Consider the following 12500-nt stretch of genomic DNA (forward strand, 5'->3'; position numbering starts at 1 on the left):
CAATTCTCGGCACTAAAAATAAAAAAGGGGATTAAATTCTTTCTTTTTTTCTTTCTTTTTTTTTCAATTTCTAAATAGTGTAATGTTTAAAAGTGGGTGTCGAACAAGAAAAAAATATGAGTGGTTAGTGATAAGAAAAAATACGTCAAATACCAACTCAAGGGCCTTAACCTTTCTCCCGCACAAAAACCAGCTGGAGAACGTCTGGGGCCACGTGAACCTGATGGCCAAGGGATCCGGCCAGGCCATCGCGCAGCTAGAGGCTTCGTGGGGCGTGGACGTGCTTAGCTTCATTGAACAACCCCACAAGAAATATTTTGAGCTGAATGTTTGGGAGAAGTACCATCAGTTTAGGAATAAGTCAATCATCACTACTACTGTGTGTGCTAAGTAAGTGGTGGTGGTGGTGGTGGTGGTGGTAGAAGTAGTGGTAGTTTTCTCTCGTCTGTTATTTATGGTAGCTAAGAACTTATCATTCTGTAGTAGTGGCAGTAGTAGTAGTAGTAGTAGTAGTAGTAGTAGTAGTTTTTCCCTCGAGTCTATAATTTTTAACAGTTAACCAGTCACCATTTTGTAGCAGCAGTACTAGTAGTAATAGAAGCAGCAGTAACAGTAGTAGTAGTCATAACAACAGCACTAAGAGCACTAACAAAACCATCACTATAATCAACAACACAAATCACCAAATCAAAACAAAACAATCTTCAATTTTTAAACGCACAAGTAACATCTGCCGCTCCCTCAGGTGGTTGGCGACTGAGGAGGGGAACACGAGCAGCGCCGCCCTGGTGGAGGTAGAGGTCCCTACTGGCTATATGTTCCTGCAGCCCCACGCGGAGGAGAGGCTGGCGGCAATAAAGATGGCTGGCCACTTCCCGGAGCTCAAAAATGTACACACGACAAAGACTCACATATTTTGGCAGTTTGATAATGTGAGTCTCTTGTTGTTGTTGTTGTTTGTTGTTGTTGTTGGTAGTGGTGGTGGTGGTGTTCTTTTTCTTTTCCTGTTTTTTCTTCTTGTTTTTTCTTCTTTTCTCCTACTTTTTTTTCTCTTTCTTTTTCTCCTCCCGGCACCTCCACTACATTTAAAAAGGGTCCAGTTGAAGTGACACGAGTTTTTTAGTATGTTTTCATGATTCTACTGGCAGATTAACAAGATGCCTTCATTACCAACAGGAGAAACACCCTTGAGAACCCAGCTAATCACCTCTATGGCCTTTGAAAACAGTCATGGAAAGAGAGCAGAGCATATCTGTAAACAAACCAATGCTAACCTTCCTTTTCTTCTCGCTTCCCTCAGATCCCTTCACACTCCAGTCAATGCTTCAGCTATGACGTGCGCAGATGGTACCCCGCCGCCAACCTCACAGCCATCCGCTCCGCTACTGTGATGGAGCTGTTCTCGCCAGGTATGACTCGATCCTCTCACCTCTCTTGGGTTTTTTCATTGCTTTAGTTGTCTAGAAGTTCTGTAGTGAGTAGATATGCGTGGGTAAGAAAAAGGGTAAGTTATTTTTTTCTTTTCTAAGCTGCAAAAGTTTGTAAGTAAAAGAAGAAAAGATGAGATAGAAATAAGTAGATGAATAGATAGGTAGGTAAGTAGATAGACAAGAAAAGGTGAAATAAATGAATAATTAAACAGCTAAATACGTGCATAGCTAAATAAATAAATATGTAAAAAAGTAGATAAGTAAATAAATAATAATAAGAAAAAGAAAGGTAAACAAATAACTAAACAGTGAAATAAACAAGTGAATAGCTAAACAAATAAACAAAAGTATCAAAAGAACAATACGAAAACTATCCAAAAAATCGTGCCAGAGGAGAACCATGTCTGTAGAGCAGTGAGGGGACTTAAGCTCACACACTGACTGGAAGACTAAGCAGTATTTCACCTTAACTTAGAGTGGAATACCGACAGAACTTCCCCTGACTCACCCTGACTAAGCATGCAGCATTTCATAACGGCGTGACATAGGGACGATTCCAAAGTAGAATTACAATGACTTAGACTACCATACTAAGACTTAGGTATCATACACTATTTCACGGTGACTTAACCCTTTTACTGCGAGGCGGAAGAATGAATAACCCCAGAATTAATGAATGCAGTCTTTGTAAACATTCGCAAGAGAGAAGGGGACTAGAGACTTAAGATTTTGCAGTTTTTATTCAGTTTAAAGATTGTAGGTGCCTGTAGAAATTGTCTTAGAGGGATTACTGATTGCCCCCCCTCTCACTCTTCCTTCCTTCCACAGAGCACTTCGAGATGGTAATGATAAACGCGACGCCCCTTGCTTTGCTTGATATCTGTGAAGTGTGTGGGTCTTATCAGTGCCCCTACTGCCCCATATACAGCGCGGCGCCCCCTCTGAGTCCCCCGCCCTGGCTACTGCTGCTGCTTCTCTTCGCCCTCTCCCTTCTCCTGTCACCTTCACACCCCTCACGCCGCCTCTAAGTGTGTTCCTCACTCTCCTGCTGGTGCTGTAAGAGTTGTCATCTGCTGTTTGTTGTTTGTTATTGTTTTTTTTTTTGGTTTGTTTGTTTATTTTTTTTGTTTTTATTGGTGGTGGTGGTGGTAGTAGTAGTAGTAGTAGTAGTTGTTGTTGTAGTAGTAGTGATTGAATTACTATTTTTTTACGTTTTTATCTCTTAACTACTACTACTACTACTGCTACTACTACTACTACTGCTACTACTACTACGAAAACTTACATTATTATTATCATCATTACTACTACTACTACTATCATTATTATCATTACCATTGTTATTGCTGATGATGACGATAGTGGTAGTGGCGTCAGGAGGAGGTGACACAAGGCCTGAAGTCAGCATGGAAAGTCAAGAAATTGAGCTTTATTGACTTACCGACCTTGCTGACCTTGTTGACCTTGCTGACCCATAAAATATACGCGAAAATACATAACCTAAAAACGAGATAAAAAAAAAAGGACAGAAAAATACAGAAAATAAAGTGAAAATAAAGAAAAAAAAAACTAAATATCTTAAAGGAAAAAAAGCGAAATGGAATGAAAACTCTGAATTACGTCACGTTTTCTTCAGTTTCGAGTCCGCTTTCTATGGTGTATTTTTTTTAAAGGTAGACTGATGAAAATTTGATCTACCAGTGATACTATGTGTGTGTGTGTGTGTGTGTGTGTGTTTATTGTAGTCATTGTTATAGTTGTTTACGAGTATATTGACTCTCTCTCTCTCTCTCTCTCTCTCTCTCTCTCTCTCTCTCTCTCTCTCTCTCTCTCTCTCTCTCTCTCTCTCTCTCACGCTGGTGCTGTTATTTCAAAGTTAAAATAAAGGTGCACATGAAATAATTAGATTGTGTGCGTATTTACTACATCGTGTACGGGACTACGTATGTATGTATGTATGTACGTATGTATGTATGTACGTATGTATGTATGAATTAATGAAAGTTAATGAGATTTTTTTTTTCGTTTATATTATCGTTTTGTTTTTATTTTTATTATTATTATTGTAAGTATTAATGATTTCGTGTAGGAGTTTGAAATGAATCAGTTTTAAGATTCAGTTAAACTCTTTGTGTGTGTGTGTGTGTGTGTGTGTGTGTGTGTGTGTGTGTGTGTGTTAGAAAATGGGGACTTTTTAATGTTTTTTATTGTATGTACTTAATGAATTGTACTTTCCTTGTGTGTTTTATTTCATGTCGCTGTATTTTGATTGTATATTTTATTGTATTTGTGTATTTTTTTGTTTTTTGTTTTCTGAAGGTCCTGCGAGTCATTCTGAGGGTTGGTGTTTTATTTGTGTGTTTTTTTTTTTGTTTGTTTTGTTTCTTCTGAGTCACGTGTTGCTAAAGTGCTGAAATTTGTGCTTGTTTTTCTCCCTTTTCTTCTTCTTTGTGTCTTCTTCATTCCATTCTTTCTTTTCCTTCCTTTCCTTCATTCCTTTTCATTTTGTTGCCTGTTTTCTTCCTCCTCTCTTTTCCTTCATTTCTCTTTCTGTCATTCTTCTTATCGTCATTCATTGTCTTTCTTCTCTCCATACATTCCATTTGTCTCTCCATTTCTTGCTTTCTATCCTTCACCTTCCCTTTCTCCTTCCTCTCTCTTCCCTTCTCTATTAATTTCCCTCCTTGTTATCTCCCTTGTTCTCCTTCCTTCATATCTCCTTTCATCATTTCTTCTCTCTCCCTTCCCACTCTCGTTTCTCCCTTTGTTATCTCCTTCCCTATTCCTTCCCTCTTCTCTCCTCCCTTCCCTCCCTTTCCCCCTTTCCTACATACCCTCCCCTGGTTCTCCCTTCCCCTTCTCTTCCCTTTCTGCATTCCACCCTCCCTTACCTACCCCCTCTCTTAATTCCCTTCCTCCCTCCCCTTCCTGCGCCCCCCCCACCCTTGAGTACACCTGCCGGTCATGTTTGTACCTGTTGTGTTAACAAGGCGCGGCTCTTCTGATTCCGTAATTGGTGGTGTGTGTGTGTGTGTGTGTGTGTGTGTGTGTGTGTGTGTGTTAGTAATTTGTGCACGTATGTAGTTTTTTTTAATTTTATTTATTTTTTTTTGTATTATATATTATTATTATTTTTACTTGTATATTAAGTAATTTTTTTCAACGTTGTATAATAAATGGAGAAAATAATTAAGTGGTTTAAATCTGTTGTCAAGCCCTCGTTATCTTTCTCCTCCTCCTCCTCCTCCTCTTCCTCCTCCTTCTTTCATCATCTTTCTTTCCCTCACTCCTTTTATTATTCTCATCTTTTCTTCTTCCTCCTCTTCCTGCTTCCATTGCTGTTCGTAAAAGTTAATTAGTGTAAAGGAAGAGAACTAGTGATGAGAGAAATAGCGTTTAGAGAATTAGTATTGAGACATGGCTAATAGTGTTTAAATTAGGTTAGGTTTTTATTTTCTGTCATATTCAAAACTACAAATCACCTGTGTGTATAATTTTAACAAGGGCATGCTGAGATTAACGTTGTATTTGAAAGTAAGCCGTTTAAAACTACTGTCATAATGGATGTGAGCTCTCTCTCTCTCTCTCTCTCTCTCTCTCTCTCTCTCTCTCTCTCTCTCTCTCTCTCTCTCTCTCTCACTCATACACCATTACCTTGATATACAGCATTCATAATATCACACACACACACACACACACACACACACACACACACACACACACACACACACACACACACACAGCCAGCAATCTACGTGCAATTTACACTCAACGTAATTCAAAAATGCCGGTTGCCCGCTGCTGTGACGCATGCGCAGAGAGACGAACAAGGCGAGGCGGGCGAGTCAGCAGCTGCGGGGAGGCGGCGGCTGAGTGTGAGGCTCGGCGGAAGTCCTCAAAAAATATGTGTTTTCTCGAGTTTTTCCCCGGTGTGTGTCGTTGTGTCGCCCCCAGGAGGCTACTCAGAGATCCAGGAAGAGGGAGGACTAAGGAAAACGCCGCTGGATCGCCCGTAAAGCTGAGTAAGTGTTATTTACATGAGGCGGGTGGCGGCGGAGACCTAGAAACAACAGGGACGGAGGGAGGTAGGTGGCGGTGTACGATGATTGTCAAATACACACGTTTTCTTCAGATAACAAGAGTACAGTGGAAGGCAGCAGTAATACGTCAGTGCTGTTGTATCTTGTATTTGTGGGATTATTTTACTAGTTTTTTTTTATTGTATTTTTCTTTTCTTGCCTTGGGTTTGTGTTGTATCGGGTTCACTGCTTCGAACGCTCTCTCTTTCCGCTCTCTCTCTCTCTCTCTCTCTCTCTCTCTCTCTCTCTCTCTCTCTCTCTCTCTCTCTCTCTCTCTGAAGTGACGTTTTAATGTGAAAAAAAATAATGTGAATTTTGGAAAGCTGGTAATTGCATGTAAGTGTTTTGAAAATGGTGAACTGTTATCAAAAGGGAATTTAAATGTCATTGGTATTTAAAGTTAGAGGCGCGCATGCGGGCACTCACTCAGGTAACTCTCTCTCTCTCTCTCTCTCTCTCTCTCTCTCTCTCTCTCTCTCTCTCTCTCAAGGACGATAAACGTAATAAAAAACGAAAAGGAAAAATGAAAGTTGAAAGTGGTTAAGAATATTTAATGTATAAAAGCAAATGAACAAAATTGAATGTTGGATGAAGATTAAAGAAACTACATTAACCTAACTACTTTTGGGTGGATATAAACTCTCTCTCTCTCTCTCTCTCTCTCTCTCTCTCTCTCTCTCTCTCTCTCTCTCTCTCTCTCTCTCTCTCTCTCTCTCTCTCTCTCTCTCTCTCTCTCTCAGCTATCCTTTACCATTCTTGTCCACCTCTTCTTCCACACTATAACCCTCCTCCACTATCTCTTCCTCCTCCTCCTCCTCCTCCTCTTCCTCTTCCTTCTCCTCCTCCTCCTCCTCTTCCTCTTCCTCCTCCTCCTGAAAACAAGTGCTTCTATACTCCTGCTCATCTCCTTTTAAAGCCTCTCCCCCTCCTCCTCCTCCCTCTCCTCCTCCTCCTCGTCCTTCTCCTCCTCCTCTTCCTCCTCCTCTCTTTACTATCCTACGTCTCTCACTTTAGTCTACCATATCACAAACAGCCTCGCAGGGACCAACAAGTATGCTGCTGTTTGTTTTTCCTTTGTGTTCCTTTTCCTCCTCCTCCTCCTCCTCCTCCTCCTCCTCCGCTAAGTAATTCCTTCCTCCTTCCTTTGAATCTCCAATTTTATTCCTCCTCTTCCTTTTCCTCCTCCTCCTCCTTATATTTTCCTCCACTTTTCCCTCTTCCTTCCTCCCTCCCTTCCTTCCATTTCCTCAAAACCATTCCCTCCTTCGTACCTCGTTGCCGTAAGTACCGCCTCTCCTCCTCCTCCTCCTCCTCCTCCTCCTGATATCTTCCCATCTGGGGCACGACACTTCCTTTAGTAATATCGCGGTGATAAAGACAATTCGTTAAAGAGTCTCGGTCACCAATTACGGTCTCCTTTTGTTTGACTCTCCACCTAACCTTCGTAAATTGGGAGAGGGTCGTTGGCTGGCTCTCTCTCTCTCTCTCTCTCTCTCTCTCGGCGGGAGGTAACAATGGAGTGTGTTTGTGTGTGTGTGTGTGTGTGTGTGTTCTATTATTGCAAGTTTCGTGGCTAAAGTAATTGATTCTCAGAGGTATTGGTGGTGGTGGTGGTGGAGGGTGGAAGGGGGTGGTGTGGGTGTATCTGGGGGTGTGGGTGTGTTTACATTGTGTTTACTACATTTCTTACGCTTTCAAACTAACAGTAGCATTTTAACTAGCTATCTTTAACCCTTTGCTTATCCATCTATCCTTCTATCTACTTATCCTTTAAGTATTCCTAACTATATAACTAATTATCAAACTATCCATCTAATTATTCCTTTAACAAACCCTTTAACTAGCGGTAATAACCCTTTCCTCTCTCTCTCTACTTCTTTAAAAACCTTTAATTAGGCCCTTAACTATCTCTTACACTTTAACTGTTGTCCCCTTTATCAATTAACTAGCGCTAACTATTTATTTATTTATTTGTTTGTTTGTTTGTTTGTTTGTTTGTTTGTTTATTTCGAGGAGGTCTTTAAATGTATGCTGGTCTGTTTCTTCTTAGTTTTAACATTTTCAAGTTTTGTTTTTTCATTCGTTTATAAATCATAGACTTGAATTTCAATTTTTTTCTTTTTTTTCATTTTTTTTTACTTAATTTCAGCAATGTTCTTTCAATAGCAGCATTTCTTCGCTTCATTGTTAACTTGTTCCCTTTAATTCCGACAATATTTTTCTCCTCAGTTCCAAGAAAGAGAAAAGGAGGAAGGAAAGGAGGAGGAGGAGGAGGAGCAGGAGCAGGAGGAGAAGGAGAAAGAGAAAGAGAATGAATTGAGAGAAAGAGAGAGAAAAAAATATTGTCTGATTCAATGAAATGGACTTATCTGATTTTGTTTTCCGCATTTTTATTGTATTTTCCTTTTCATCTTACTTATTTTCTACAATTATAACCTTCCTCCTATTTTCATCTTATTTTCTATCTTACTTATTTCATTTCCTTACTACCACAAAGTTCCCGTATTTAATTTCACTTTACAACCACAACCTACCCTAATTTTTATCACAGTTTCTATCTCACTTAATTAATCTCTTTACAATCACAACCTCCCTGTATATTACTTAACCTTTACTCTTGTTTACTTTCTATGACAACCTCCAACAATTCTATCATTTCTTTATCTTACCACCGTCTCTACAGTCACAAGACCCTGTATATTATTAAATTTTTGTCCTTATTATTCACTCCACCAACACAAACCACACACCAGCACATAAAACACACCACAAACACACCAAACACCACAAAAAACCCCAAAAAACCTTTAAACCTCGAAAAAAACCCTTATAAACCCACAACTCAAGACACACACACACACACAAACACACACACACACACCATCTGAACCCCTTGAACACTCCTGTATATGCTTCGTGTGGAAATTCTGAGCCTCGTCTTAATTGGCAACACGTGAACGCCCCCTATTTGCAACGTCACGTACTTTCCAATGCACGTTTTCCTCTTCATTCGGTTCCGTTCATTCCGTTTCGCCCACCACACTCCCTTCACGGCCAGCTGTTTTCATGTGGCGTGTTTGTGTAGGTGAGTGAGTGTGCCAGAAGGAGGAGGAGGAAAGAGGAGGAGGAGGAGGAGGAGGAGGGGTGATTATGAAAGCGTGGAAGCGGATGAGGAGGAGGAAGAGAAGATAAGGTGGTGGAGGAGGAGAAAGAGGAGAAGGAGGAAGAGAATGAGAAATAGGAGGGATATGAAAGCACAGAAGAGGATAAAGAGGAGGAGGAGGAGGAGGAGAAGATAAGCGTGGAAAAGGAGGAGGAGGAAAATAAGGATAAAGAAGAAAAGAGGGAGGAGGAGGAGGAGGAGGAGGAAGAGGAGGGCAAAAGTAGTAGATGAAGGGAAATGAAAGTGAGAGGTAAAGAAGAACAGGAAGAGGGGAAGCGATGAGAGGAAATGACACAGAGACGATAATGGAAAGGAGATGGAAGAAAGAGGAGATGAGAGGGAGGAAGAGGCAAGTTACTGGAGGAAGATGAAGAGGAGGGATATGGAGAGAGGAGGAATAAAGATGAATAACAAAGTGCACGAGAGAGAGAGAGAGAGAGAGAGAGAGAGAGAGAGAGAGAGAGAGAGAGAGAGAGAGAGAGAGAGAGAGAGAGAGAGAGAGAGAGAGAGAGAGAGAGAAAGTAGAAATTTCAGGATATTTAAAAGCCGAAAAAATTTTCATTAGTAGCAAAAAATAATGATAATTTTTAAATGTTACAGTGATGCCTTTTAATTCTTCAAAGAAAATGGAATTGTCTTTAAAAACCGACTCTCATTTTCTGTTCAATATATCCATTTTCTGTTCAATTTGTAAGGATTAACTCGTGTATCTCTCTCTCTCTCTCTCTCTCTCTCTCTCTCTCTCTCTCTCTCTCTCTCTCTCTCTCTCTCTCTCTCTCTCTCTCTCTCTCTCTCTCTCTCTCATTAACCTGTAATCGAATCTTTAATCACCACCAATTCTTCTCCTTTGTTTAGTTTTCCTTTCTCTCTCTCTCTCTCTCTCTCTCTCTCTCTCTCTCTCTCTCTCTCTCTCTCTCTCTCTCTCTCTCTCTCTCTCTCTCTCTCTCCCCCTTTACCTTGTGTACCTTCTTTGTCTTTTCCTTCTCTCCTTCTTTCTTTCTTCGCTTTTCTTTTTTCCTTTCTTCCGTTTTTTCTTTTGCTTCCATTATCTTCTTCCTTCCTTCCTTCCTTCTTTCCTTCATTCATTCATTCTAACCTCTCCTTCCCATCTTTCCTACCTTCTTTTCTTCCTCTCCATCGTTCCTCTTAATCTTCCTTCTTTTCTCCTCCTCCTCCTCCTCCTCCTTCACCACTTTTTTTCTCTTTATTCTCGTTTCCTTCACTTCTCTTTCCTCCAATTGTCTCCTTCACCTCTCTCCTTTCCTGTTGGCTCGTACACCCTCCTCCTGCTCTCTCTCTCTCTCTCTCTCTCTCTCTCTCTCTCTCTCTCTCTCTCTCTCTCTCTCTCTCTCTCTCTCTCTAGCGAAGCAATTATGCAAATTAATGAAAAGACTGAACGCCAGGCAAGACAGTTTATGCTGGTGAGTCTAATCGTTCCTTCCTTCCTTCCTTCCTTCTTTCTTTTTTGCTTTTCTTCTTTCATCCTTTAATTTCGGTTTTCCTTTTTTTCTATTTTTTGCTTGATTTTTCGTCTTTTTGTAGCTTATTTCCTTTCGTTTTCTTTGTTTTTCGTTTTCTTTTTTTTTTCCAATCTGCTTTAATTCCTTCTTTCCTTCCTTTCTTTCTTCCTTTTTTCCTTCCTTCCTTCCTTCCTTCCTTCCTTCCTTTCTTTCTTTCTTTCTTTCTTTCTTTCTTTCTTTCTTTCTTCCTTCCTTCATTAGTTTAGTTTTTGTTTTTCTTTTCCTTCATTTCTTTAATTACTTCCTTCCTTCCTTCAATTATTTATTTTCTTCCCATCTTCTGTCCTTCCTTCTTTTCCTTTTCATTCACATATTTTTCCCCTTTCCTTCCTTTCTTCTTTCCTTTCTATTTTTTCTTCATTAGTCTAAATCTTTCTGCCCTTCCTTCCTTCCTTCCTTTATTTAACTTTTTCTTCTTTCCTCTCTTCCTTCTCTCCTTCCTCCCTTCCTTCTATATACTCTCCCTTTTTCTATCTTCATTCTTCCCTTCTTTATTCTCTCCTCCTCTTACACTTTCTTCTTCTCTTGTTCTCCTTCTCCTCCTTTCCTTTCACGTTCTTTGCTCAATATTCTGTACCTTTGCTTTTTCTCTCCTCTCCCTTCATCTCTCCTCTCCTCTCCTCTCTTCCCCTCACTTACTCTTACTCTTTCCCTCTTCCCCTCTTCCTAGTATCTCCGTTAATTTTTTTTCCTTTTCTTTGATATTTTATTGTTTTTCTTGTTTTTATTGTTTAATTTGCTTTATTCCCCATTTTGTTTTGTTTTTTTTGTTTTTTTAATCATTCATTACGTTTTGTGTTTATTTTATCGATTGTAGTATGCACAGTCTCTCTCTCTCTCTCTCTCTCTCTCTCTCTCTCTCTCTCTCTCTCTCTCTCTCTCTCTCTCTCTCTCTCTCTCTCTCTCTCTCTCTCTCTCTCTCACAGAAATACCGAAAGTTTCTGTCTATTCTTAAACAATGTCTCTATTTTTTTTTCAATACATTCCTTTACGAAGTTGAAGATCATGAAGAAGGAAGGAAGGAAGGAAAGAAAGAAGGAAGGAAAGGAGGACGAGGGAGTGTTGCAGGTTGAGTGTCTTTCCCCTTGTCCTCTTCTACCTCCCCTCACAGTAGTAATATAAGGGAGATACATTTGAGGGCAGTGAGGGGAGGAATAGGAAAGCTGTTTTTTGTTTTTTTGTTTTTTGTTTTTTTGTGGTCTTGTTGATTTGGTTCCGTGTTGTTGATGCTTATCTTGGTTTTGATCTTGTTTTCGTTTCGTTTTCGTTTTTCTTCGTTTTTTTTTCGTTTTTTTCTTTGTTTTGTTGTTTTTTCGTCTTTTTTTCCTTCGTGATTTGTTTTTTTTACTTTGTTTCCTTTTTTTCCTGCGTTTTGTTTTTCTTGTTTTTTTTATTTCCTTTGATTTTTTTTATTTTTATTTTTATTTTTTTGCGTTTTCCTTGTTTTCTTGTTTTTCTTTTATGTTGCTCTTTTTTTCTTATTTTCTTGTTTTTTTCTTTGTTTTCCTGGTATTTCCCTTGGTTTTCTTGCTATTTTCCTTCGCTTTCTTGCTATTCTCCTTCGCTTTCTTGGTGTTTTCCTTCGTGTTGGTGTTCCTCCTTCATTTCCTTTTGTACTTTCCTTCCCGCCCACTGACAAAACAAAAACAAACAAAAAAAAACACCCAGAAAAAAACAAACGCAAGATCAACAACAACAACAACAACAACAACAACAACAACAACAACAACAACAACAACACCCTAATTCAACTTTCACTCACTCATAACCAATTAATTATTCACCCAAACACTTAAAAAACAAACCCAACATTTTTTTTCCCTCTTAACACACATCCTTTCACTGCCTGGTGGCTCGCTGGCTAGTCAGTGCTAAAACTCGAGACTCGCCCCTCACTCTCCCTCTTAAAACAGCGAGTCCTCTTGAACATAATGGCATTTTAAGAGCACTCGCCGGGGTAAGAGGACTGTAAGAGCTCCCTGAGTGTCCTTAGAATGGGAAAGAGGGAAAAAAGGGAAGTAGAGGGGAAAAAATGAACCATACAGTCTTTTATAAAAATTTAATGAAGGATTCTTTTTTTTTCCCCTTTTTGGTAATTTGTTTCCTCCTCCTCTTATACCTCTCCTCTCTCTCTCTCTCTCTCTCTCTCTCTCTCTCTCTCTCTCTCTCTCTCTCTCTCTCTCTCTCTCTCTCTCTCTCTCTCTCTCTCTCTCTCTCTCTCTCTCTCATTTTACTTTATTTCTTTATTTTTTCCCGTTAACAAGAGACCGCCGAGTGAGTACAAATAAGCCTCTAAGACCGACCGTAT

General features: G+C 39.8%; 1 protein-coding gene and 1 long non-coding RNA gene across 7 annotated transcripts in view; both read left to right on the forward strand.

The window, feature by feature from the left end:
* The window catches only part of LOC135094810 (CD109 antigen-like), a 113033-nt gene extending 108416 nt beyond the window's left edge, over nucleotides 1-4617 (forward strand). For all 6 annotated transcript variants that reach the window (XM_063995212.1, XM_063995214.1, XM_063995209.1 and 3 more), the window contains 4 exons: nucleotides 194-390; nucleotides 746-932; nucleotides 1301-1409; nucleotides 2259-4617. In XM_063995212.1, coding sequence (XP_063851282.1) covers nucleotides 194-390; nucleotides 746-932; nucleotides 1301-1409; nucleotides 2259-2458 — 693 coding nt within the window. In that variant the 3' untranslated portion in view covers nucleotides 2459-4617. The remainder of the gene's footprint in view (nucleotides 1-193; nucleotides 391-745; nucleotides 933-1300; nucleotides 1410-2258) is intronic.
* A 653-nt stretch (nucleotides 4618-5270) lies between these two features.
* The window catches only part of LOC135094699 (uncharacterized), a 76276-nt gene continuing 69046 nt past the window's right edge, over nucleotides 5271-12500 (forward strand). The window contains exon 1 of the long non-coding RNA XR_010263926.1: nucleotides 5271-5452. This is a non-coding gene — a long non-coding RNA (uncharacterized LOC135094699). The remainder of the gene's footprint in view (nucleotides 5453-12500) is intronic.

The sequence above is a fragment of the Scylla paramamosain genome, chromosome 46 (genome assembly GCF_035594125.1).
Source record: "Scylla paramamosain isolate STU-SP2022 chromosome 46, ASM3559412v1, whole genome shotgun sequence".
Lineage (NCBI taxonomy): Eukaryota > Metazoa > Arthropoda > Malacostraca > Decapoda > Portunidae > Scylla > Scylla paramamosain.